The 26631-nt window shown below is 33.4% G+C and overlaps 1 protein-coding gene across 9 annotated transcripts in view; it reads left to right on the forward strand.

Annotated features, from left to right (window-relative positions):
* Positions 1–3718: 3718 nt before the first annotated feature.
* LOC128178895 (multiple C2 and transmembrane domain-containing protein 1-like) overlaps positions 3719–26631 on the forward strand; it is a 41111-nt gene continuing 18198 nt past the window's right edge. For 2 of the 9 annotated variants that reach the window (XR_008243015.1, XM_052846285.1), the window contains exons 1-5: positions 3753–3828; positions 4818–4895; positions 11096–11369; positions 12185–12371; positions 15214–15228. Coding sequence is in view for 8 of the 9 variants with exons in the window: in XM_052846285.1 (XP_052702245.1) it covers positions 3753–3828; positions 4818–4895; positions 11096–11369; positions 12185–12371; positions 15214–15228 (630 nt within the window). In the remaining variant the exon portion in view is untranslated. Of the gene's footprint in view, positions 3829–4817; positions 4896–6381; positions 6628–11095; positions 11370–12184; positions 12372–15213; positions 15229–18224; positions 18675–21504; positions 22983–23597; positions 25382–26631 lie in introns of those variants that run through there. The other 7 variants (XM_052846289.1, XM_052846290.1, XM_052846292.1 and 4 more) reach the window with 7 other exon arrangements.

A 26631-nucleotide genomic window follows, 5' to 3' on the forward strand; every position in this document is an offset into this window, starting at 1 on the left:
AATACATACACAAAAGCTTGTATATATAGTGAAGATTCTAAATTGTAAAAATCGTGACCCTCGGACCAAAACTGGGGCCCCAGGCGGGGTTCAAAGTTTAACATAGAAATACATAGGAAAATGTTTAAAAAATCTTCTTCGCAAGAACCACTGCACCAGAAATGCCAATATTTACACAAAAGCTTGTATGTATAATGTATATTCTAAATTGTAAAAATCGTGACCCTCGGACCAAAACTGGGGCCCCAGGCGGGGACAAAAATTTAACATAGAACTACATATGAAAAATGTTTAAAAATTTTCTTCTCAAGAACCACTTCACCAAAAATGCCAATACATACACAAAAGGTTGTATATATAGTGAAGATTGTAAAAATCGTGACCCCGAACAAAAGTGGGGCCCCAGGAGGGGTTTAGATTTTAACATATATAGAAAAATGTTTTAAAATCTTCTCAAGAACCATCGTGCAACTGTTTGGGATATTACTATGCATACATGTACATCCTTAAATAATGTAGATTCAAAAAATTGTAACTCCCGGACAATTGATGGGCACCAAGAGGGGTTCAAAATTTAAACATTTTAAAAAACAAAGGAAAAGTTTAAAAATTTTCTTCTCAAGAATTACAATGTTTTAGTTAGTGGAATATCTATGCATGCATCCTTCGCTTATGTAGATTCCTAATTCGTAAAATCGTGACCCCCGGACCAATAATGGGGCCCCAAGATGGGGTCAAAGTTTATTATAGAAATATAAAGGTAACAGGTTAAAAAATCTTCTTCTCGAGAACTACAATGCTTCAATTTGTGAGATTACTATCATGCATACAACCTTGGATAATGAAGGTTCGACAGTTTTAAAATAGTGACCCCTGGACTAATACTAGGGACCCAAGATGGGTTTAAAGTTAAATGTAGAAGTACCGGTATATATGGAAAATGTTTAAAAATCTTCTTTTCGAGAACTACAATGCATCAATTTGTCAGATAACTACGTAAGCACCCTCAAATAGTGTAGATTCGAAATTATAAAAGCCGTGACCTCAATCTAATACTGGGGCCCCAAGAGGTGTTCAAAGTTTAGCATAGAAATATAGAGGGAAAATGTTGAAAAATCTTTTTCTAGGGAACTATAATGCTTCAGCTTGTGAGATAACTATGCAAGCATCCTTAAATAATGTAGATTCCAAATAATTAAAACTTTAGCACTGGACTAATACTGTGGCCCCAAAAGGGGTTCAAAGTTTAACATAGAAAGATATATTGAAAATGTTTTTAAAAAGTTCTTCTCGAGAACTATAATGCTACAGTTTGTGAGATTACTATGCAAGGATCCTCAAATTGTGTAAACTCTAATGTAGTGGAACCAAGAGTTATCTTTCTTAATGTTCTGTACAGTCTGAGAGTTATTCCTCTTGAAGTGGAACTCTTCTACGTTCAGTTTTTCAGGTTGTGTACGTGCGGTCCCACCGCAGTGCTACACATTTTCATTCCTATGTTACTATTTATGTTGTTCAAGCCAACCATAAACCTCGGACAATTACTGGGTCCCCAGAAAGGGGTTCAATGTTTAAAATAGAAAAAGCATATGCTACGAAATGTAATGTTACAAGGAACTGCTGTTCAGGTGAGCGATGTGGCCCATGGGCCTCTTGTTTACAGGAGGAATAATGTTGCTCAAGTATACCTGATTTGTATGAATTTTAAATATGATTATAGTTTAGACTTATTACGTCGACTGACGAGGTTTCCAGCCAGTTTCTGTGTAGAGAGATTCTGTAGATGCCATATTGGGTAAACCAGTAACAATCCTTGCAGCACTTAATTCAACTGTTTCTAATCTCTCCATGTCAAACATATTACAACCGCGTCCCATACTACAGAAGCATATTCAAGAACTGGTCTAATAAATGTGATATACATTTTTGATAAATTAGTTCTATTTAGAGTAAACTTAGGTTTTTTTTTTTTCAAAAGTACTGATTTTTTGTATGCACTGTTTACTATATTATTAATATATTGAGACCAACTTATAATCAAATCAGTAGTAGGAAAAAGTAAACCAAGATGTTTCAATGATATATGATTTTAATATCCATCTAAATTTAAAATTAGAATTTTGTATTAACACGACATACACGTAGTTACACGTGTAGGAGGGAATCCGTACTGGAGCGAAAATCCAACCAAAAAAAGGATGTACATGTACAGTAAATGAATATATCTTACTTTTTTAAAATTTTTACTACATCATGTATATACTTAAACAATAAAATGTTTTCTTTGGTGATTCATTCGGAATATGAACAATCTGATTAAAATAAGATCTTTGATCCGCTCTGACAAATTCGATGTCGCTACACTTTACGCGTTAGCGGGTTATGTAAATTTTTTCTGCAATGATCGCTACCTTCATTACCCGAATGAATCATCAAAGAAAGCATTTCATTGTTTATATTAACATCTTTCTTGTAGCCAATTGATAATTTGATTATGAAAAGTAAGTAAAATTCACTAAATTACTGTTAATGTACGTAAGTACGATAACTAAAAGAAACAGCCAAATCGTCTCCTATGAGACTTTGCTGACGTCGTCATGATTATTTCGTGCAGTCCGTGATTTTTCCTAGGTAGTTGTAGGTCTCGACCAATCGATAAACTGGACGGGTCAAGTTTGGTCCTGTCACTTTCTTGTCAGTTTCAGCCGCTGTAGATTTCGACCAATCAATAAACGGCGCGTGTAGATTTCAATCTGGCTGTTTCCATAGAGCTATGAATTCACTATAAGAAATAGAGGGAATAATACGTGGTAGATGTAAATATATGTATATACATGTAAGAGAATAGACGTGCGTGGATAAAACTATTCAGCTATTTTTTTCACACGGGAATTTCACAAAGTATATATTAACTTGCGATAAAAAAATCATTTACATTGTACATTGCAGTAATGTACAACTGAGAAAACTGAATACTCAAATAGATGAATAATATTATAGCTTAAAGCAAGTATTTAGAACAGGGATACGTACCTTTATGTATTGTATTTTCAATCTAATTATGTAATGTGAGGTGAAATAGATAGAGCCTATAAACCTGGTTATATATCGTATACAAACTTTGTCATTGTCATGATATTGTGTTGAAAATTGTTGATAAAACTGTAACCATGAGTCTAAAATAAAACAAAATTCATTCATATATTAAAGACGTTGATAGTTGCGTATTGTTTGCACCGGCAAACATACATTTTTATTTTTTTATTTTATTTTTTTTAGGAAAGAGTTGCCCAATCGATAATTTTGTTTACCTGAGGGGGAGGGGGGGGCAAATAAATCACCAAATGGGTCCTTACTGTTGAGTTAATATATTACATCTAAATTAAATGTTCTATCGTTAAATTGACAGATGTCCTTTGGACTCGGACCTGAGCGTAGCCTGGTCACGGTAAGATTATTCTTTCTACAAGACCATACAATATACATCAAGTAATATAAGGAAGCATGCGCCGATCCAAATTTTTTTTTTTTTTTTTGGTCGGAGGAGGGGATACTATTGTTTGAGTGGGTGTGGTAATTTTAGTATGTGAATTTAATGGATTTTTATGGCCATTGATGTATCAACAGGGAATGGAATCAGTAAAAAACATGATGAAATTAATAAATCCCAATAGCTGTAAAAGTTGTAAAATTGTTGTACGGATAATTACGCTTCGTACGTTACCGTATCGTTAACTATAGGATTCAAGCGCATGCTCACGGAGAATCTGAAAATGAAAACATGGACAGAAGCGGCAAAGGTAAACACACAAACAGTAAATACTTATAGTAAGTTGTCAGCATAAATGAAAACTTTACAAATGAACTCTAGTTAGTACCAATCAAAATATGGATTGTATTCTGCAATGTGAAGCTTAAGTCTCGCTGTTAACAGTAACACGACATTACGCTACCTGACAACTGTGCCATCGCAATGTCGGTGTGTACAGATGAAACCCTCATCGGTTGTGTATTGTTATCCATATTCTTCGTCATTATGAGTTTTTTTTTTTGGATTGACAAATCAATTTTAGGTTGATTTTACGTATGATCACATACATGAGAGTGTTTTGTGGACATCAATTTAACAAGCACCAGAGCAGTGAAGTGTGACAGGGGATTAATTCTATAAAGTCAAAAGAATTTGTATACCCCAGTAACCTAGACACCCTCTGGCAATTATCACAACAATAGTAATGAAAGAGTTTTAATTGTTGTTCTGTAGCCAACTCAACAACCATTGATAATATTGGTAGCAGTTATATTAGTTTGAAATGATCCTGTGAAACAGTAATGATCATGGATAGTAAGGGAAGATTTTAGCACATACATTTTCCATTTAGAATTTAGTGTTTCGAAAGTGTTTTGAACTTTAAGTGAATTTAGACTTCCTTGATAAGAAATGGTGTTAGGTATGTATTTAAGTTTGAATTACTTCGTGTATTATTAAAGTTGCAATTCTTTTTATTTGGTACCACTAGATACCTTCAAAACATTAACTTTTGACAGTAGGTGTTTTTAAGGATGTACTTTTATTTATGAATTTTTAAGTGGGATGGGCTGGTTAGCTAGTGTCCTTTAAATAGTGATATGAAACTATGAATGTTTCAAAAGTTCATAGATTGTTTGCTTCACATGGAATCCTTCTTAAGAAATAATTAGAATAATGGTAACACAACATTACGCTACCTGACTACTGTGCAGTACATGGCAATGAATGTAATGTAAATGATACGGATTTGAATTACATGTATGTGTTTTATTTGTTGTCATTTCAGAGAAGGAAAAGAAAAAATGGACGTTAAGAAGATTTCAGAGCAGCTTCCTTAAAAGAAGCGATGAAGATTCCGCCCATCGTAAGCCTTAACAATCTAATTAAGATTAGATCTTTGATCCGCTCCAAGTAGATCTACTTGGAGAGGATCACAGATCTAGTTTTAATTAGATTGAAACCTTAACATCTTGTGATTAGAGTTGATTAATTGTAAACTTGAATATTTGGAAGGTTGCTTTCTACTGTGTGAATGCAGTAAGAATCTGTCTAGAAATTAAAATAAAATTAATATGCCAATAAGAATTATAAAGTTTCTTCTCTTGTAACATGGATAAATGATAAAAGAAATCTGAGGCTCACAATACAGTCAAATTTCAGTATAAATCTCTAACATGGATCTATAAAATACCATTGTCAAATCCATAATTATTATGTCAAAAGATTACGGTAAGCATCATTGTTCACACATATCTGAGTTTTTCTTTGACACTTGAACTCATGAACACTTTTAACTGGTCAAACAGAATAGCAAACAGCATCTTTTTGTCTTAAACTCTTTAATAACTAGGTGCATATCTTTGCTAATGTTTGTGTTCTACTCACATCTAAACATCTATTCTGTATCTGGTTTTGTTTTGTGGTCCTAGAATCATAACCTTAATAGTGGTGCAATAAGTTGGAAAAGAGAAACCTGTTTACATATCTTAGTATATCATTGCAACAATCTTATGGTGTAGTTACTAGCAGCATGATTTTCTTGACTGCATATTTGTTACGGCCTATATATGTACAGTACACTGTTATTCAGCTCCTCATATCTAGCTTGTATATGACACATATAGATTAAACAAGTTCTGTCTATTGTAACAGCTGTACCAAACTTGGTATTGATGATCAATTAAAGTGTTTCACACATGGTCTGTCATGCAAGGATATTGCAGCCATCATTTTACTTTCTTTGATCATGTTGATAAGATTTGTCAATGAAGTCTTTTCTTTTTTTAAGAACACTATGCACTGGTAATTTCATTTCATTTTCTTAATTGCTCTGCAAGGATTTTGAGATACAGTGTACCAGAAAAGTTGTTTTGTAACTATTTCACTATATAATTGTAGATGTATGTCAACTTATGTAAATGTCCTAAAATCCGCCAAGGACATTTTTCAATGTTTCTTTGCTCTTTTCTCTTTTGATTTTATTGATTACCTGCACAATGAGATATCCAAATATTGGAAATCAAATGATATGAATAATGATAAATGCTGTAGCCATGAGCATTGCAAAACAATGGAAGTTGCAATACAATTATTTTTACTCTTCAAAGAATTTTCCTCTGTGAAATCATGCAATGTGTATCTATAGATATTAAAACATATATTTTGTGAAAAACAGGTACCCATGCATTTTTTCATCAATCATATGTTTGCATATAAACAGAATATTTTATGAATTGACTTTAAGCTTAAGTTATGAGTATGCCTTGGTAACAGCCCATAACATATCAATATTGATCAGAGCAGCTCATTGTCGCTGGGCTGAAGTTTGTGTTTTTATTTTATTATATTTTTTAGTAACATGTACACTTGTCAATAATGGATGTTGACAGGTGGACAGAGCCTGTTTCTTTTACCAAGAAAAAAAGTTTACAAAACATACAAAATGTATTTACATTGATGTATGAATCGATGTCTGGAGGTTAGCTTATCACATTCAGCTATTGTTGGGATGATCCACAGTAGTTAGATTGTTCAGGTGGACAGAGAAATGGTCACTTCAACCTCCAACAAGAAAAAATCGAAAGTTACATTTCTCAGCAAGTATCAGTTTCTATTTTCTAATTCTAATAGAAATTTTGGTATTACATCTTTTGTAATTTCTTTTGATAAAGTATTGCATTCTGAAAGCACAGGTAATCATGGTAATTGTCTTTTTTTTTTTTTTTGCACACAAGGAACTTTACTGTTTGCAAATTACCGGTAAAAAGAGATATGAATTTTTGTCATTAATTTCATGTGAAATTATGCATCGGAGATTATATCCTTGTGGAAATAATTCTAGAGCATTCAGCTCATTACTATAATATCATTATTTGATATTAGTTGTTATATTTTTAATTGGGGCAATTTAGACATAAATGTTAAAATTATTTGTATGTTTTTTGAGGAAAAAATATAAGGTTCTTTGGTATTTCCAAGTGCAAGTTGAAGGAAAGCAATAGATTATTTGTTGAGTAAAAGTGATGGCATGGCAAGGAAAATCAGATTTCTCTGGTTGATGAAGATAGTAACCATGATTTGCTGGGAACTGGGATGTAATAAAACCTTAGCAAATGTAATATCCCAAGGATCTGACAGGCAATCTTTTTATTCATCTCGTGAACTATTTCTCCTGTCAGATGTATTGACTTAGTTCTCGATTCTGTGATTTTAGTTCCTTCATCATTTTTATATGCATGCATCAATATTAGATTATGCCATGAAAAAAAATCATTTATAAATGAACATGGAAATAAATTTGTTGCAATAGACATGTCATGTAAAATGGAATGAATCGGCCCCCAGTGAGTCTGTGCTAAATAAGAATCAGATTTCTAACATGTACTTGTCTTTATTGACTCATTTATGTCTTTAGTTTATTGCTTTTATCTCTAACTTTAATACAGGTGTCATATAGTTTATTTACATTGTTTTTGTTATTTGATATTCAGCCATGACCCATTTGTGGGACAGAATTTTGTTCATGGCAGTACTTATACCCGTGTAATAAAAATAAACACACAGTTGTGTAAGTTATCACATGATTAAAATTTAAAAACAAAATCTTTATTTAAACAATTTGTCTGCATGAATGACAAGTTCTGAAAGAATAATTTTAAACCCTTGTTCTCTATATGTAACCTTGACCTTTTACTGACATCTGATTCAGACCTTGACCTTTCACCAGACCAAACTAAAGTACTAGCATGTGTCTCTCTCAATATTTAAAATTGAAAGGCTGCAGACAGACAAATAAATAGCAATATGTTCCTATATCTTTGACCAGGAGGACTGCACTAATGAATTTTTAAAAAGATGTTATTTGAATAATCATACTTGACCATACCGACCATACAGAACTATCTTTACTGTAATGTTTCAGTATTGAGTATATATGTTTTAATTGTGTGTAGTTTCTTTCCTTTTTTATTAACGTCCGCAACACCCAACCTCCAATTCAATGCATGGGTATATTCATTATTTATTTCTGTAAATGTAAAACCATCATTTTATTCAACAATCAATTAGTGATTGCAAAATCAATATTTTATTTTACCGTTAGCCTCCTCCAGCCTCACTGATGACGAATATCTTAATAACAAGTCAGACAATGGGTCGTTCTCTACGTTAACTACTTTTGCACATGAAACCAAACATGATTGAAGGAAATGGGCAGTTTCTATGAAGAGTAATGATTATACAACCCCACACAATCAGTAGGAGATTGTCTTTTCTCTAGCTATTACTTAATTTGAAGTTTTGGTGAAAAGTAAAATCAGCTTCGGATCTTTCTGTGATGTTTCAGCAAGTCTTACCTAATCAATAGTTTGCATTTGACAAAGTATGATTAATGTAGGTCAAGTGATTAAGTTTTGTGAAAACACTTCTTTTTAACCATCTCTTGGGGTATTTGTTCCTATAATGACTTGTATGGGATTTATTCACAATGTACCAAGAACAATTGGCATTTAAAGGATAGATTATCTGTGAATAATGAGGAAAATTACATTTGATAGCTGATAAATGTCCGTTATGGATTTTATACCTTTCCAAGGGAAATAGTTCCTGCAGTGGATTTATGTAAATGTGGCAAAGAACTAAGTAAATGTTTTCCAATCCTGCATGGATATTTGAGATGCTTTGGTTTCCAGTATACTTGTAATTATTTTGACCTTTATGAAGGGATATAATTTATTGGTCACTGCTGAGAGTGAATTGCAAGTTTATGATTCCGTCAGGGATGTGTTTGCTTTCTTAATCGTCATTCGTATTTCATTGAACTAACTTCGGGGGAAAAGACCATGAATGTGTGTTGGGATAACAGAACTTGGAATCAAATGTTAGTTAACCTTTAGTTTTGCCCAACACAGTCCGATTGTGAAATGGACCAGGACCTCTCTAGCTGGCTTTGTGATAAGGTAGCTTTGCCCATTAGTTCTTGTTTAATTAAATACCCAATTTGCGAATTGATGGGGGACAAAGGGAGACAATGTTTCATCATATCTATGTGTACATGGATGAGGTATTGATGTTTTGAGACACCTGTCTAATGGTTTTAACTCGATCTACAGCAATGTCATCAGTCATTTGTGGATGTGTAGGTGAGCCATTTTTATCTTCAATCAGATACTGATAATAACTAATAATACTAATTAAAGCTGATAATTTCGCTTTCAAAATCTTTTTCATTTTAAGCCATTTTTGAATCTCGTTTGATTTTTTTTTCATTCTTTTACAAGCCATTTTTGAGAAAAATTGATTTCTGTTCATCTGAAAAAGTGAAATAACTGTGACAGGCATTTATTGGAATAAAGATTACAGTTTTAGAAAGACCTTGAGGGTAATGGTATTCGAGGTTATGTAACTACTGATAGATGTCACGTACTGCAAGATATGTATATTCATACTCTAGTTATTCTACTGAGGGGTTTTAGATCAATCAATTCCTCTGTAATAAGAGCCACTGGTTTCAATTAGGATTATTGAATGAGATTTTGTGGCTTAATGAAACATGATGTACGCGTTGTTCTGATGCATTTTGACTTTTGTTAGAACATTTTATGAACAAGTAGAGGCATATTAATTATTTATGGTGTTTTGATCCCATTACCTTTTGTTGTATGGTAATTCATTTGTACACGAGGGTTGTCAAAAAAGTATGTGGACAATCGTCAATTGCATTTTTGTCATTCTAAATGGGTTTATATATATATATATATATATATATATATATATATATATATATATATATATATATATATATATATATATATATATATATATATATATATATATATATATATATATAGTTTTACATATTGTATACCAAAATGTTTGTCATAAAATTCCAAATCAAACTTTGGTATAGTGGTCTTGAATGTTAATTTTTACGGAAAATTAAACAAATTTTAGTGTACGTATTACAGGGTTGCAGAAAGTATGCAAGGTTCAGTGTAAACATTGTCCAAACTTCATAATTGAGGTTTTAGATATGAATTTTTACAGTTTTTGTAAAATATATGTCAAACATCATGATCTTCAATTATGAAGTAGTTGGTACTGTGTACGTCATTTTCATACATAATTTGAAGCCATTTTTAAATGAGTAGTCTAGAGGACTCTTAAAAAATATTAGGGCAAGAATTTGACTTATCTTCAGAAAATGCCAGAAAAAGCAATATCGGTTAGCTCCAAGGAACAGTTCCATATCATAATATTTTGTGTCTTCTGACATGGGTAAAACACAGATAGAAAAGAAACAAATGATAGAGGAAACAAATATAACCTTGAAATATTTTTAGATCACAGAATTTTGTGATGAAGTTTGCGATTGTGCACTCTGGCCAGACAGTGAATGTGAGGTAACTAAGGAGTACGATGTTATAAAAACGTCATTATAACTCGGCTTCAGACTGGGCAATGCAGCAATGTATATAATGATAACTTCAAACGAAGAATGCTGACTCAAATTTTCTTGCATATACATTATTTAAGTCTTTATAAAAAATATTATAATACTTTCCTAAAAATGGCATCGTTATTTACTTTAGAACAAAATTACAAGTGGACACAAACTTTTTAGACATCCTCTTATTGGTATATGTACCAGCTAGTGTATGCATTTGTTCACTCATGTTCCTTCTTTGATCTTCATTTTAAAATGACACCGTGTCTATGGTCTTGAATTTAGAACTTCAAGTTTATATAATATTTTGTGTTTTATGCAAAAATTGAGAAAGAAAAAATGATATTTAGACAAATTTCTGCAAAAAGTAGTTTGAAAATAAATGTTTATTGAGACTTTAAATTCAAAAGGTGCTTTACCATATGCCATTGAGTTGGTTGGTGTCAATCAAAAAGGATAAATCATGTATTGAACATTTTTTTATTACATTTATTTATGAAATATTGGAAATATTAGAAAATATAAGTGCTAATAAGGACAGTATGATTGGTGGTCTTAAAAGGATCTCTGATCAGTACAAACTAACTAGCAATAATGAAGTTGAATTGACTTTATTTTAGGTGTACCTGATGAGTCAAACCGGCGCGCCAAAAGCTCCATTGACCTGTCGTCATCTTCGGACTCCAAAACCCCACCCTCTGCCTCCAAGCGCAGGTTCTGGAGAAGCTTCAGATTGAAAACCAGGGGCCTGCGTCACAGACAGCAGGGTAAGAGTTCAGAGGAGGGGGACCGGGGACTGTCCATCAGCCAGCCCGATATCAATGCCAGTCGATTCTCTGACGATGACGACATCCGCAACAGTAGAGGATCTAACGACTTTGACCACTTGTTTAGGTATAATTGAAGTTTTAGTAGTACAAAAGTAACAAAACCAAATTAATTAAGTGCAGAAAGAAAAACAAAAGATGTGTAAATCGTTCTAGGGTAAATATTAAGTACGGGAAAGGGAGATATAGGAAATGCTTAGAATTTATGTAAGCAACTTTATGGAATGATTAAAAATTCACGAAAACAAGCTATTCTGAGTCTGCTAATTGCATGTTGATAAATGAATAAAAATGGTTTTGCTCATCAATATTTATACTGTTTTATGTTCATTTTAATGAGAAATGACTTCTTTATATGGGTGAAATCAATATTTGCATAGGCTTGCTGTGAAATGAGTGTTTTGCCCTGATTTTATGATTACCATAGTACCTTCTCTCCATTTAAACAGAAATGAAAATATTAAGTGATCAATTGTTTTTCCTCACCATAGTCTCAAAATCATCGTGACTATTGAATTATAACTGCATAAAAAAACCCATCTCCTGCATATTATTCCCCCTCATTGGCGTGAATGAATTTTTAAAAAAAAGTTACTTTAATTTATTAAGTAACCAATGTAAACTCTATTGATTGGTCAAAATCTTTTGCCGTCCTGATTGGACAATAAAAACATGGGGAAAACCATGATCTTGTATACAATGAATCATTTTATAACAAATCTACAATTTAGATCTAAAATTTACAAGTATATACATTTATGCCATATATAAATTTCAATGGCTTACTGTCTGTTTGAACTTATTCAAAATTCACTAAGATATCATTACAAGCAGATTTAATTGTATAAGAAATAATAACAAGTAAATTGTTATGACTGATAGCTCTACAGATACCGCTAGTCCAGAGAAAAGTGGTCCTGATCGAAGCGTGAGTGACCCAGATGTCAGTCCCATCAAAGGAAACCAGAATGTGTCCACCCAGAGGTCACGGTCACAGAGTATGGAGGAGCGTGAGGACGAGGGGGATAGTGGGATAGCCGTCATCGAATCGTCACAGACAGTAGCAACGGTAAGTGTAAAGGACAGTTGTTAGTCCCAGAGAAGTTACCGTAATCTGCAGTGCTTAAGGAGGCTGGGGGGTCCAAATTTAATATGATATAAAACCATCAGATTTATTTGAAAATTTTATATGCAATTTCTGAAGCTATCAACTACTACTTGATAAAGAAAAATGTCATATATTTTGATATAAAATTTTATCATTTTCCATTATCTTTATATGGAGCTCTTCTTCTAAAGGAGATCAATAGTGTCTAAAATGGCAGCCACCCCTCAGCCCCCTTAACAGATTGGGACAACAAGAGTACAAAATTGCTGGGAGTGCATTGCATTGTTGTGTTAAATGTTTTGTTTGAAACATTTTTTTTCAATTGTTTAACATATTTACATGTTAATTGAGGCATAAATCTGTGGATGGAGAGATACTTCTTTTGATTTATTTAAAATTCAGGCAGAAAAAACAATATCTCCATTCATGGTTATAAGAATAAATCATTGGAGAGCATCCTACATATTGGATTTGGCTTGCAGCTATGGGGCATAATACATTTACTAGTGGTAACTGCAGTCATAAGCATATTGCAATTACATATGCATGATATTCCATGATATTTTAAATAATCAAGATGTGTTTGTTGGTTTTGTGAAAGGAGTAAACAGGTTTAATGAAGTAGATGTATTAGGAAATACAATAATCAAATTAAGACTCATGATTTAGGATTATTTTTCTATCTTCTTTTTGTAATTGAAAGGAGGAAGTACATCTTTAAATTTCAGTATTAACTTGCATTTGAAGAGTACAATAGGATTTATCTAAAACCTTTAATTTTATGCAAATGGATCCCAATACATGTACTTATTAGGACGGTGTTTACTTCTTGATTTCAAATTTTGTACTTGAAGAAGACATGCATCTACAATTCAAACCAATTTTTTTTAAAGAAATTGCATATTGATACATTTTAAGGAGTGGGAGCTTGTATGGTGAAATGTATTTCAATACATAAATTGAATTTTATTTCAGCAAAAGTATTTTAGATATAATGATTTAGGTGATGTTTGTGATTTTTCAAATACTGTAAAACGAGAAAATTTGGCGCATACGTATTTTAGCTCAAACGCAAGTGCCAGTACATTAGCGCAATTATATTTTAGCGCATGCATCTTTTCTTTAAAAAAGAATGCAAAAAATGTTGTTGTTTGATAAACAATCATGCCCAAAATTTAGTTCTGTGTTCACTCAAGCACGTGAACACAATGACTTTGGTTTCTATCTCACATGCACGGTAAACTGTCGTTGAGAACAATACACTTACTTTTGTGTAAATCGTCAGTAGATAGTTATGAGAACTTCATTTATTGGCGATGATGTGTAATTTTTGTTGGTAAACAAATTTGAGCTAGTTATCGGACTTTGAATTTAACGTGTCGACTTGGATAACACTAGAAGAGTCCCGAAACTAAAAGTGAAATGGAATGCTACATTTACCATGAGTTTCGATCACCATGAGAGAATCTTTTTCACAGTAATTTTACATTAAAAAACACAAAAATAGGTATCGTCTTGTTATCTTAATATCCACTAATCAGAGATCAAAGAAATTATGATCAATTATGTACTGTCACCGTTAACGATCGCCACGCTTAATCACATTTTCATCCCGAGGCGCTAAATGGAAGTGGCATGGGGAGAAGCCCAATTTTCAAGGTGCTAATTAGAGATATTAAAAACCAATTAAAACTGAAATAATAAATCCATGTTTAGGCACTTATACCCGATAACCCATACCGTTTTCTTGTGTAATTGTTTAAACAAACAGAACCGACAGCATCTGATATTTAAATGAACACTTCTATAAAGCCTTAAAAATGGACTGACGTTATTGTTTTGCAACTTGAAGAAATTTAATACATATGGAAACTCGTTGGCGCACTATTAATTTTAGCGCTCAGAGGCAGTTGCGCCAAAGGCGCTAAAATTTGTAGTGCGCTATATTTTCTCGTTTTACAGTACTGTGATACAGTGCATGAGATGTATTGATTTAGTTCATTTACAAAACTTGATTACAATTCGAAGTATACATGTTTGTACAAATATTTTACTTGGTGCATCTTTTCTGTTAAACAAACCAATTCACACCAGCTTTTAATTAGTATGCAACATCAGAGTCTTTGATGTTGTTCTGCACACCAAGTACAATAGGAGAAGAATATTGCAGTTAGTTGATGTATCAGCAATTTATTGTGTGGTAACACAGAAAGTCAATTAATACTGCATGTCTTGTGTCATACTGAGGGTTTTAATGCAGGGTTCATACTACTTTGAAAATCTGATCTGAGTGAGCTAGGGAAAATTTTTTACGTTCACACCCCATCCCCATTCCCCCTTCCCCCCAAAAATGTCATCAAAAAGTGTAAAAATCATAAAAGTAAACAACAAGAACCCCTCCCCCACACACACACACACACTAAAAAAAGTCAAAATATTTAAGGTTAGAAAAATGCACACCAACATAGGTAGAGATAGCTAGAAGATATATTGCAATGAATAAAATCTCCATATTTAATAGAATGCATAGGGGATAATCCTTTATATTAACAAGATTCAATGTAAAGTATAGGACAGGAAGGCGTACTTAAATCAATTGTAAGATTGCATTAATAAATAATCTTTTTTAAATCATACTAGATTTTGTTTCCTGTTGAATGGACACAAATTCTTTTAAGCAATTCATTGAGAATTGTACTAATATAACTTTAGCCCTCTCATGTGAAATGGTTGAATGCATTTGATATATTTATTGTTTAAATCTCTGAATTGTTTTTAAGTTCAGAACTTGTTGATTTCACAGAGTAACAAAGTAATGGTGAGTGCATGCTTTTAAGTAGGCTGTGTTTTTGTAGAAGTTAATAGACGGTACAACCATATACCACATGTATATTGCTATATACTTCAGCTTGAGTTGCCTTTCTTGTCACATGTTCGAAGCTATGAAAACATGGTGTTGCTCATCATTCAAATGATGATCTTATATATTAGTGAAATTCCTGACCATTTGCTGTATTAGTGATGCTAGCAGACACCAAGAAAACAATTTTCATGATTTACCATCCACAAATAGTAGCTGTGTTTAGTTTTCATTATCAGATGCTGTCAAAATATTTAGCACCTAAGGACAAATTTCATTTTAAGGAATGGCTATGATTGATAAATGCTTGAGTAATTCCATCTACAAAGACTGAAAGTTTATGGTATAAGAACAATAATGTGATTGTGTTGTGTTGCGTTAAGCCATCACCTTTAAAACATGGGTGGATTATTTATCTTGGTGTGTCCTGGACAAATTCTGAATAGTTTGTGACTTTTAATTAGATCTGTGTTCTTCCCAAGGATGCAGAAACATGGACAGGTAAGTACTTGTAAATCAGCTATTTCACAGTCACTGAATGAATGACTGCAGAGCTTTAATATACAGTGGACTTGATACTAACAGCAAAATTCTTCAGACCAGTGTTAATCTTTGTACATTATAACGCTGTGGAATTAATAGAAATTAAAACCCTGAGTGTGATCTGGAAATCTAAGGTCTAAATCCCAAAATTGGATGCTTGTTTGACAAAAGCACCTACATATACTTGTTATCTGTATTTTCTCCATGATATCAGCTAATTTCTTGAATGTTTAACTTAGATGGAATCAATACATGCATGTTATCAGCCTGGACAGGTACTTAAGAGGTATATTGTATAATAAGCTTTTATATTTGGCTCTTGAGCAAACATAACAGAATCTGTTTATTTTCAGAACATTTAATGTGCTGCTTCCAGTGTCTGCTGCTCATTCACTCATTACGATATAATATATGATTAAAGCAATAATATATTGATCTTAGACCCAGATGTGCTTATTTATAATTAACACTTACTGTAAAATTTGAGAGAAAGAATTGCTTTGGTTCTTTAATTCTCTCATTATTATCATGACTATAAGTAATCCACCAAATTTTTAGCACATGCAGTGTTGTTTTGAGCAAAAATTTAGATTCTGAGCATGAACAATAAATAGGAAAAAAATGGGTTTCGGCCTTTTGGCTCATGTTTAACACTGAGATATGGAAACTTCCTGTAATCACTCTATGCGTATGTTCAAAGATATCATGACCATGCATGAAAGGGTTCATTTATCTTTCCCATTTTCTTTAGTAAATCTTTTTACCTTTTTTCTTTAAATTTCAAAATACATCATGACTTTTTGTGTCAATAAATTACGAGGAAATTGCAAGCTTGAAGGAGTTAGTACAGTTCTGATATGTGTTTTACAGAAAACTTAATTTAAGTTTTGTTTGCTCCATAAATTGAGCTCTGCATTTGTTATGGCTTAATCTTTGGTCATAACTGCACCATCCGGAATAATGCTTTTAATTGTGGCTGCTCAACCAGTATTAGTAGATGACTAATAATGCCCCAATTTACTACCGGTAAGTTGCATGTACTAACAAATGCATACAGATTATGCTTGAATGGGCTTTGAATGGGATAGGATGTGACGAAAGACAGTGTAATTGTTCTAACAATTGAATCAGTTGTGCTTTATGTTAGTCTGCACAAAGTCAAAAGACTTTTGAACTGAGTCAGTGCTGATTTCGTTGTGATAGAAAGCTTTAGTAAAATAATGTGCCAGTGAATGTGTAAATCTCTACATGACTCATCTATGTTAGATTGTGCAATATACTTTATTCAAGCACTGCTTCATTACTGCCGTTGATTTATGCAAATTTTCAAAGGCTTGGGGTAAAATGCTGACGATGGACCCTCCACTTTGGAGGGTCCAAAGTGGAGGGGGTGGAGCTAAGTGTGTCAATCTTAATTCAGAGTCAGTTTGATCTGTCATTCCAATTTCATCATGCACCTAATAGCTAAAACATATAGGTTGTTTATTAGAAGCTTAATAAAAAAAAGAGGGGGGGGGGGGGTCCTAACATTTAATGATTTTGACAACTTCAAATGAACTTTATCAGGATACATATATTAATCTATGTTTGTGTAACAATTATTCTGAGTCCAGTGAAACTGGGAACAGGAGTTAACTCACCTCAATGTTCAGAGATTTATTTTTTTCCCTGAGTAACAAATGTTAATAAATTAATAGATCTAAAAGAACATTATCAATTGACTGTCATTATTAATTTCAACAATTACACAGATATAAACTCCATTTTTTTCATGATATTTACTGTATATAATGAGCAAATTTGAAATAGGGGAGGGGAGTTTTATGTGCCTGTGTTTAAAAGTCATATAAATAAAACAATGTTGTTCTGTTTCTGATAACATAATTGGAATGACAGATCAAACGGACTCTTAATTAAGATTGACACACCAAGCTCCACCCTATCCACTCTGGACCCTCCAAAATGGAGGGTCCATCGTCAGCATTTTACCCCAAGCCATTTTCAAAGGGCCTTGGGATTTCAAAATGAATTTTAGATTGACAATCTTTTTCTTTAGATATTGCTATACGTTTTAGCTTTTTTCTTTAGAAATTTGCTGTAGAGGTTTGAGGCTTGAATCCACCCTTACTTCCCATACTTTACAACAAGGGTTACAGACAGTTTTCTCTTTTTCATTATATTGAGCAAACTGAAAAGACACAAATCACGCTGTTTTCAAGCCTTTGAAAATATTAATGCATCAATAGTTCTCTCTCTCTCTCTCTCTCTCTCTCTCTCATATCATTTTCTTTTATATCGTTACATCCTTTTCCTTAAACTTCCTTTATAAATCATTTGTCATGAGAACTCAACAAAATCAACAAGCAATATTATCCAAGGCATTATCTTATTAATGGTGGTGATTTCATAGGTCCTGATTAACAGGTTTTATTTGAAGTAATTACTTGTTGTTTCTTGCTAGGGTTGTTTTTGAGTGGGGAAATGAGAAAAGATCAGATTCTGGTGTCTGAGATTGATACACCAATCTTATTGATTCTGATGCTTTGGCTGTAACATAAACTGGTGAAGTTTATCCCACCTGTTACTTTTTATATCTGGATAGTTTAACAGGATCTCCTAGAGATAAGGTCTTGCCACAAAATCAGAACTCTCCAACACTGTATAGGATTGAGTTATTGGATACACCATTGGTTTTTGCGCGTTTGAAAATGACTACATCAGAGGAATGGATTGAGAATTTATTGGTTGGACCTTTACATAATGTGACAAAGAGGTTGCAGACCCTGGAGAAACAGAGGTCTTCAGAAAGTGATGCAGCTGTGTGGGATGAAATACCTGTCTTAATTGAAACAGGTGACCAGGTATTTGATTTGTATTTTAAAATTTTTGAAAAGGTCAAACTTGGATGGGTACAGTAATGTGAAGTTTTATGTTGGCTACAACCTCTTGGCTATAAAAAAAAATCACTCTCTGAACATACATAAAATTCTGGCCAGTTTTGAAATATTCTAGCTCTGCGGTGTTCCATGCATTTATTAGGTGGATTGAATTCTATGGATTCCCATGTTTCTGGTGAATTCTTGTTCTGATTTGGATTGGAAGGTGCATGTTATTTTGAGGACGAAATGTTTATGTTGGCCGCTGTGCTAGGAATGTTTACATCGGCATCAAAATCATGTATAGCAGACATTATCTTAAGAAATAACTTTCTCATTTTCTTCTTCAATAACTGTGAAAATAGGTTCACTTAATGCGTTGCCAGCATATTGGCATTGTTGTCTTTAAGTTCAACATCTTTTAGGCTATAGACTGTTATATTCCAAAACAGAGACACAGCTATTATTCAATTTCTTGGTGGGTATTTTTTCAGTGATGCCAAGTGAACCTTATAAGTCTTTATGAAAGTCAAATTGTGTCATTAGATCAAGTAATAAGTGAAACGTTTTGAAAATGGAAACCAACTACTAAGTAATCTCCTTTTGAAAAATAATGTGTTATTGAACATTTTTTCTGTGCATTTGTTGAGAAAGAAGGTGAAATTGATTTTACCCTAAAGGTTCATGCTTGCAAAGACTGAATTGTTTAAAAGAGTGCATTTATCGGTTTGGGATTTACATTACTGTTAGTTTTCTATATATATACATTCTGAAGTGCTTCAAGACATAAAAGAACTTGAAAAGATTGCTACTACCCGGTGGATACAAAGTTTCCTTTCTCTTTGAAGAATTGAATCTATATATGTCTATCTGAATAGCTACAAATGTACACAGTTATAAAACCATTGCTGAGAATGGTGACAATTTTTGCTGTCTTGTATTATTTAATGAATAGTAAATATCTGTTAAACCAACAGGAGTTAAGTTACCAAGTAGATAGAATTATAAGTACATATGCTATTCTTTGGTGGTTTATGAATGTTTGCTCCATATTTTGCATTGAGATCAAGATTATATTTTGTATAGCTTTGGGACAATTTATGGAATACCTTAACTGCCTTTATATATGTAGATAATCTTCATAATATGATGATACTTCAACATTACATGCTGATACTTTAACATTACATGCTGATACTTTAACTTCAATACCAAATACCCAAAATATAAATTAAAGCATTTTTTTACTTTAAAAATTTTTTTAGAATCTGTACATATTTCATTGAAGTATTAAGGAAAGTTCTTGTTAGAGATGTGAAACTTGAAGATATGATCTCTGTTTTGTTTGGAAATATCTGAAATATCTAGTTTCAGCAATTTATTCTTGAAGCAAACAATAATGTAAGAGAATCCAGAGGGATGATAAGCTTTATAGAAATAGACAACTTTACTTAACTGTGACAATAGAAGCAATGCAGGAAAGTTCCTGCCCACTAGGTGAAAGGGTAATTATTTCTATTTTAGACTGAAAGTCTGACATTAAAGTAAGAGCAGTGTATCCTATCAAGTGAAATCATTACAATAGATCACAACATCTAGCCAAGCATCGGTACAGTACAACACAACACACATTGGCAGCATCAGAGGCCATTAGGAAGAGTGAGCAATTAGCTTTGATAACTGCCAAAGACTGTGTTTTTGTTGTGAGCTTTGATGAGCTGATCATACATTAAACATTAGACTCCAGTGTCATCAGATGCTTTTTCATTGAAACATATAGGTCCAACCATATCAGTTTTACAAGCTTATGCCTTTGTAGTAGGGGCAACAGTTTCTCAGTGTTACAGGGCTTTTGCGAACTTTCTTTGGTTATTAATCAAGTCAACATACAATTAAGATTAATAACCCAACTCTTTTTCATTGATAAACAAACCGATTGACTTTTAAAAGAATTTTTTCAGCCTACATCAAGGTTTACCAGAAAGTAGACTTAATATTTTGACACCAAGTGTACAGATTGGGAAATTAAAGTTTAATTTTTTTTCCCCTATAAAAACACAATTGTACCAGTTATGAGTACATGTACCGGTATTAATAATGTGAGAACATGAATTTACTTAACATAAAAAAGGTATACAAATGTATGAGGTACCAGTACCAGTTTGTTTCAAGTGATTTATAAATATGTGTACATTAAAAAAATATGATTATTGAGACTTGTTATGCTAATTCGGCTTAAAAAGACGGGTCTATCTTGGTAGTGTACATTCATGAAGAAAGGTACCAGTTAAATTCATTTTCAGTAAACAGTTGATTTCCATTTGAATATTTTAAGAATTAATTGCAGAGCAGATGCATTTATGAGGATTAAATATATTGGGTTTGTAATGCAGTCTGCAATCACTGATCCCCCCTTCTCTCTCTCTCTCTCTCTCTCTCTCTCTCTCTCAGATTGAAAAGATCCCTGGGAAGAATTATCCACATATAAAAGCCTCCTGATTTAAACAAATTCAGTATTGATATTGATTTACAAGAGTTTGATGTAGTAAAGTCTCAATGTCAACAAAGATTTAGTATTTTTTGAGAGTTTTCCTCTGAAAAATAGCAATTTTTATCCCTTGCTTGTCCGACTTGATTGATTAAGCATTGAGTGTCTTTACCACTGCTATTTTGTGATGTGAGATTGAATGTATAAAAGTTCTGTATCTAAAGGCAGTTCATAGCCTTTAGAGAATTGCTAATCGATCCTTCAGTGGAAAATACAGTGAAGTCTATCATTGACGGAGAGTGATATACTGATTTCATTAGTATAATCTTTAAATAAAGTGCATGGCAAATAAAACTTGCAATTTGAAAAGGAAATAGAAGTGACACTTCTTCCTGTGAGGATATCTCATGCAGTGACATCCAATTATATTGGACTAGACTGTGTATTTTAAGCAATGAATTAATGTGTTAATGTGTGAGTTTGTGACTATGATTGTATGGCTTGAAATAGATAGCTATTGCTTGGAGAACTCGATTACATAATGACAGGATTAAAACTGTGGGATGTTTTCTGCTTAATTGATTTGTCAAAATACAGGAATCTTTTGATGTATTTTGGCACGAATTTATCCAAAGACAGTAGAAACCTGTGTGTCATAATAGAACCAGCATGCATAGAACTAACAGGCAGCCCATTATTATTATCGTAATTATGAAGAGCAGTGGATAAGATAAAACTAGATTTCACAGCCGACAAGGAAAACAAGATCGAAATTAATAAAGCTCGATCTACAGGAGTGGAGAAATGTGTAGGTCAGCAACTGAACGCTATAAGCCTTAATCTATGGAAATAAGAGCGGGATCATGTCCTTTCTTATAGAGAAAAAAGTAGAGAAACGAGGAATAGGCGGAGACCAGGATGTTAAATTACCTCAACGAAGGCCACTATTCCACTTGATGTTATAAGTGCTGAAGAATGTCCTGCACGCCTCACTGATTTGCATGTGTTGTAATGATGAGTGCCATAGGTCATTTGAGTTTACGATCTGATAGGTAATGGTGTAGGACAATATTAAGTGTTGGAGAACTTCCTTCTAATGTTACGTGTGGTGGAGTGTTATGTGCTGCATGGGATTGGACACTTAATAATTAATTTCTAAGGGTTCAAGGATTCATGACATTCCTGTCCCTTTATAACTGGATTTTACAGGTCACCAAGACATTGCTCTCATTGTCTCAGTTCAGGATTTCACAATGTCATCTGATGAAGACAGTGTGCTGTCCTCTGCGGCTGCCATCATGATGAGACACGGCCACAAGGACAAATGGTACAAGAGAGTATCACACCAGGTCAAAGGGGCATTCAGCAGCAAGAAGAGAGCAAAGAGATTTACCAAGTCTGCAGAAAACCTCAACAAAATCAACAAAGAGGCCATGACCAAATCATTTCTATCTGGCTCCCTGTTAAGTTTACCTGGAATGCACAAGAGGGAATGGTCTGACACCGAGTCCAGCACAGATGATGAGGATCCTGAGAAAGATGATGACAGTTGCCAGGGAATTTCTTTATCAGAGAGTGATAAAGTTACAGAGAATGATTCTGTATCACAAGTAGACATACAGGTGACTCTGGCTGATGAGTCCCCTTGCCCCAATCCCCTCCATCACCACCACCAACAGGGCTCAAGCCATCAATTGTGTGTCCCCCACGAAGACTCGGATGCATCTGATGTATCAGAAGTTACAGAGCACAAATCTGGATGTCTGTCTGTCTGTGATTCTTCAAGTGTGGACTCTTTACTACAGGTGATGAAAAGCTTTATAATTCAAATTTATTTATTTATTCACATAAAGCCTATTTTATGTTTCAATCAATATACACATAGTAAGAGGCAAAGGAAAAGCAGGATTGGTTCAAATAAGTATTGTACTATGTTTACATAAGAGGACCAACCATATCAAATATTAATGTTATATGAAAAACAGATGTTTTGGAGGGCGTTACATGTAATTGCAGTATTTTTGGAAAGCACAAGTTTTAACAAGTTTATAAAGTTTTTTAAAGTATTGATTAAAATGATAAGTTAATGGAATGGATTGTTTTAACCAAGATCTGATCTAATAATAATGAAGTGACTAAAATTTATGCAAATATTTGGAGTGGAATAATTATCTAGGTCAGCATTGTTTTTATGTTTTACGTACATTATAGACATGAAACTTGATTAACCTGAGGTCATTTTGCTTTTACACAAACGATTGATGAAATAAGAGATTATTTGTTCGTGAAGTGACTTCCCTATGTTAAGGTGTGTTTGCTAATAACATGATGTAGTGACCTTAAATTGCTTAATTCTGCATCAATTAATGACCTTGTGTAATACATCAAAACAATTTACATACACTTTTGAAAACTATTTATAGATAGCAAGGAAAGTGAATCCAGTATTGGTATATGCTTGAACCAAGCAAATCATTTGATCTATCAATTGCTTTATACCATAAACATACTTTATAAATAAGAGGGGAAGCTCCAAATTTTACTTTTATATTTTGTGAGATGAATCAAGGGAGGTAACTTACATATAGCTATCAAGACTTCATCATAGTCTCACAGGAACTTAATTGTAATGTTTGTGTAATGATTTTTTAAATCCGCCCTGCAGCTATTTGTCATAACTATGCACACACAAAAGCTATGACATTGTCCCCTGAATGGTGGCTTGATTGTGGGTTAGGAAAAAAATCTAATCATTTAGTGTCCGTCTGGACATAGATATGGAAATACAATACTGGACTGGAAGTGGTGGCGAGTTCGTATAGGCTTCATTCATGCATTGATGGGAGTCAAGTCTGTGACTGGGGCAGACCGATAGCTTGATTGACTAGAGCATAAAAGACCGCAATCTGCTAAAAACCATCAAATCAACGGCTGCTGTAGGGTTTGTTGAGGAGTCGAGTGGATACCTTGTCCAAACTGCTGAATAATGCAGCTGGATGATAACATATGAAAATTGCTGGGAAAATATGTGTTGTGTCATGTCTTGTTTCATTTGGGATGTGCTTTATAGCAATTATTCATAAAATGCTGAAATTGGTTATTAGGCATCAATTATGCATAAAGTTTATTGATGAAATGGTATTAGTGAATTATCACAACTCTCCTCAGTAAGTCTGTTGGAACAGTGGTGATATAAGTATGTTTCTTCCTGCTCTCAAACGTCAGATGATGATTGTATACAGTCCAGGGAGCATGGATGGTTTATCTGATAGATGCAGTTTTCCATTGATTATATGTGTGATTTCTATGACTTTACGAATGTAGAATTTCTCTACAGAGTTATAAAAAGCAGTGAATAATTGTCGCATTAGTAATACAAAAGAAGTTTCAATCAATATGAATAGGGCCCTGGTTGTTCATGTGTTGGGAGGCTACAATTCATCAGCATCAATTGTTTTGAAAGTGTCCTGTATTCTGTTTTATTACTGTTGAAGTGAAACAGCACAAGCCTTTTACTATTTTAATGTGAAATTGATTGAACTGGCTGAACTGTTGTGAGGTGTTTGATTTTGAAATTTCTTACTCAACTGTGAACAAAATGGAAGAGGACAGGACAGAAGATGTTGTACAAGACTCTGGTGAAAGAAACATGGACTGCTGTGGTTCTCCGAAGCAGTCGCCAAAATCAAAACAGAAAAAGAAAACCAAAAGCTCCGAGACTTTGGGAATTGAATCGCCCAGAAAGAGGAAAGGGTCAATATTTACAAAACTTGGTCACAAACTTCTACAATCACATAAGAAAACCTCACCTCAGGATGATCTTGAGGACAATTTGTCAAGGTCAATGGAAAGCTTGCATAAGTTATTAGATGATAGAATTGATTCTCCAAATGGAGCTCGATCAGCCTCCGAGACGAGCATATTCACCGGTAAGACAGTTTCCTACGATACTGGGAGCAACGATGGCACAGACGAGAGGCTTCGGTCTTATCCAGTGTCCCCTCTGTTGGGAAGGTCAGATCAGGGGGTTAGCACTATCAGACACAGACACATACTACAGAGGCAGCCTTCGGAAATCTCAGTGAACTCAAAATTGGGGGAATCTGAGTCTACTCGAGAGAGATCTCACTCAGGGGATGTTATCCCTGTGGTTTCAGAGGACTCAAACTTCTTAGTATTTGAGTGCAATGATAAACTAGAGCAGGTAAAGTGTGTATTGGGGGCTGATTTGCAGGGTTATAACATTTATTTGCTTGTCTTGATTTTATCGATTGATAAACTCATTATTTTATTATGTAACTATGGTTGAATTTTTATGGTAAAACGTGACTTTATCATACAGATATAAAAAATTTGATTTTCAAATTTAATGTGTTGAACATATGATTGTACCAACACCCTAGTTAAACTTAATACAAAAGATGTTTTTAACAGCAATCTGAACATTCATTATTCATGTGTTTCTATAGCATCACATTTGGTTTTTTGGAGCAATATTTCAACAATTTGTCATTGCTTTGTTTTAACTGGCTTTAAAAATTAAGGAATGTAGAGAGCAATTAAAATGCTCCAGGACCATTTTCTATAGATCACACTGGAGCAATCAATGCACTGTTTGTCTCCTAGTAAACAAACCTAATGGATAATACCAAATGTTTGCTTCTGAACATCAATTACGTGAAATTAGATCATCTTTCCATCATGGCATTCATTCAGAGACGTAATTATTTTGATATACCTTAATTTTGACATTATTTTAGTGTTTTTTGGCAATAAAGTAAGGTTCTGATTATTTTAATTCTGATGAGGACCTGGGATACCAGTGTATTAATATTCAGTGGGGACTCAGTTTACATAAGTATTTGCTTTCTGTTGCATATATTAAATGCATTTTTTTTCCTGAACCAGAAAATTAAATACGTCGGACTTTCCTATTTTCTGATATCCGTCATCAGTTAAAAGCATATTTCCTTCTGCTGAGCGGTTTGTCAAGATGAATCGATTCGCGATAAGTTCTTAAAGTGTTTTTGTTGATTGTTTTGCAGTTTTTATAAAAACAGGATGAAAACCCATAGATATTGTGTAATACATGTACATTGTTCTCACACTTGGTTATTTTAATTCAATTCAATTTCAATTCAATTCTGTTTCTTTATTGACTTACTAAGGGTCCTCAAGGGGCATACGGAAGATTGTACAATAAGCATTTTTATCTCATGTGAATACTACCTGTGTGATAAACCTTAACAGCAATTTGCTCTATCAAACGGGTGATGCATTTAATTTTTAGCAAATATTTCCGGTCTGAACTATTTTTGACACTGCCGCCGGCCCCTAGCTTCTATGCGTCAGTAAACTATTTTCGAAGATTTGATAGTTCTTTCAACATAACTATATCTACTACCAAAAAATGATATGAAATGAATTTTGTCTAAGATTTAAACTACAGATTTG

Source organism: Crassostrea angulata, chromosome 3 (assembly GCF_025612915.1).
Source record: "Crassostrea angulata isolate pt1a10 chromosome 3, ASM2561291v2, whole genome shotgun sequence".
Classification (NCBI taxonomy): Eukaryota; Metazoa; Mollusca; class Bivalvia; order Ostreida; family Ostreidae; genus Magallana; species Magallana angulata.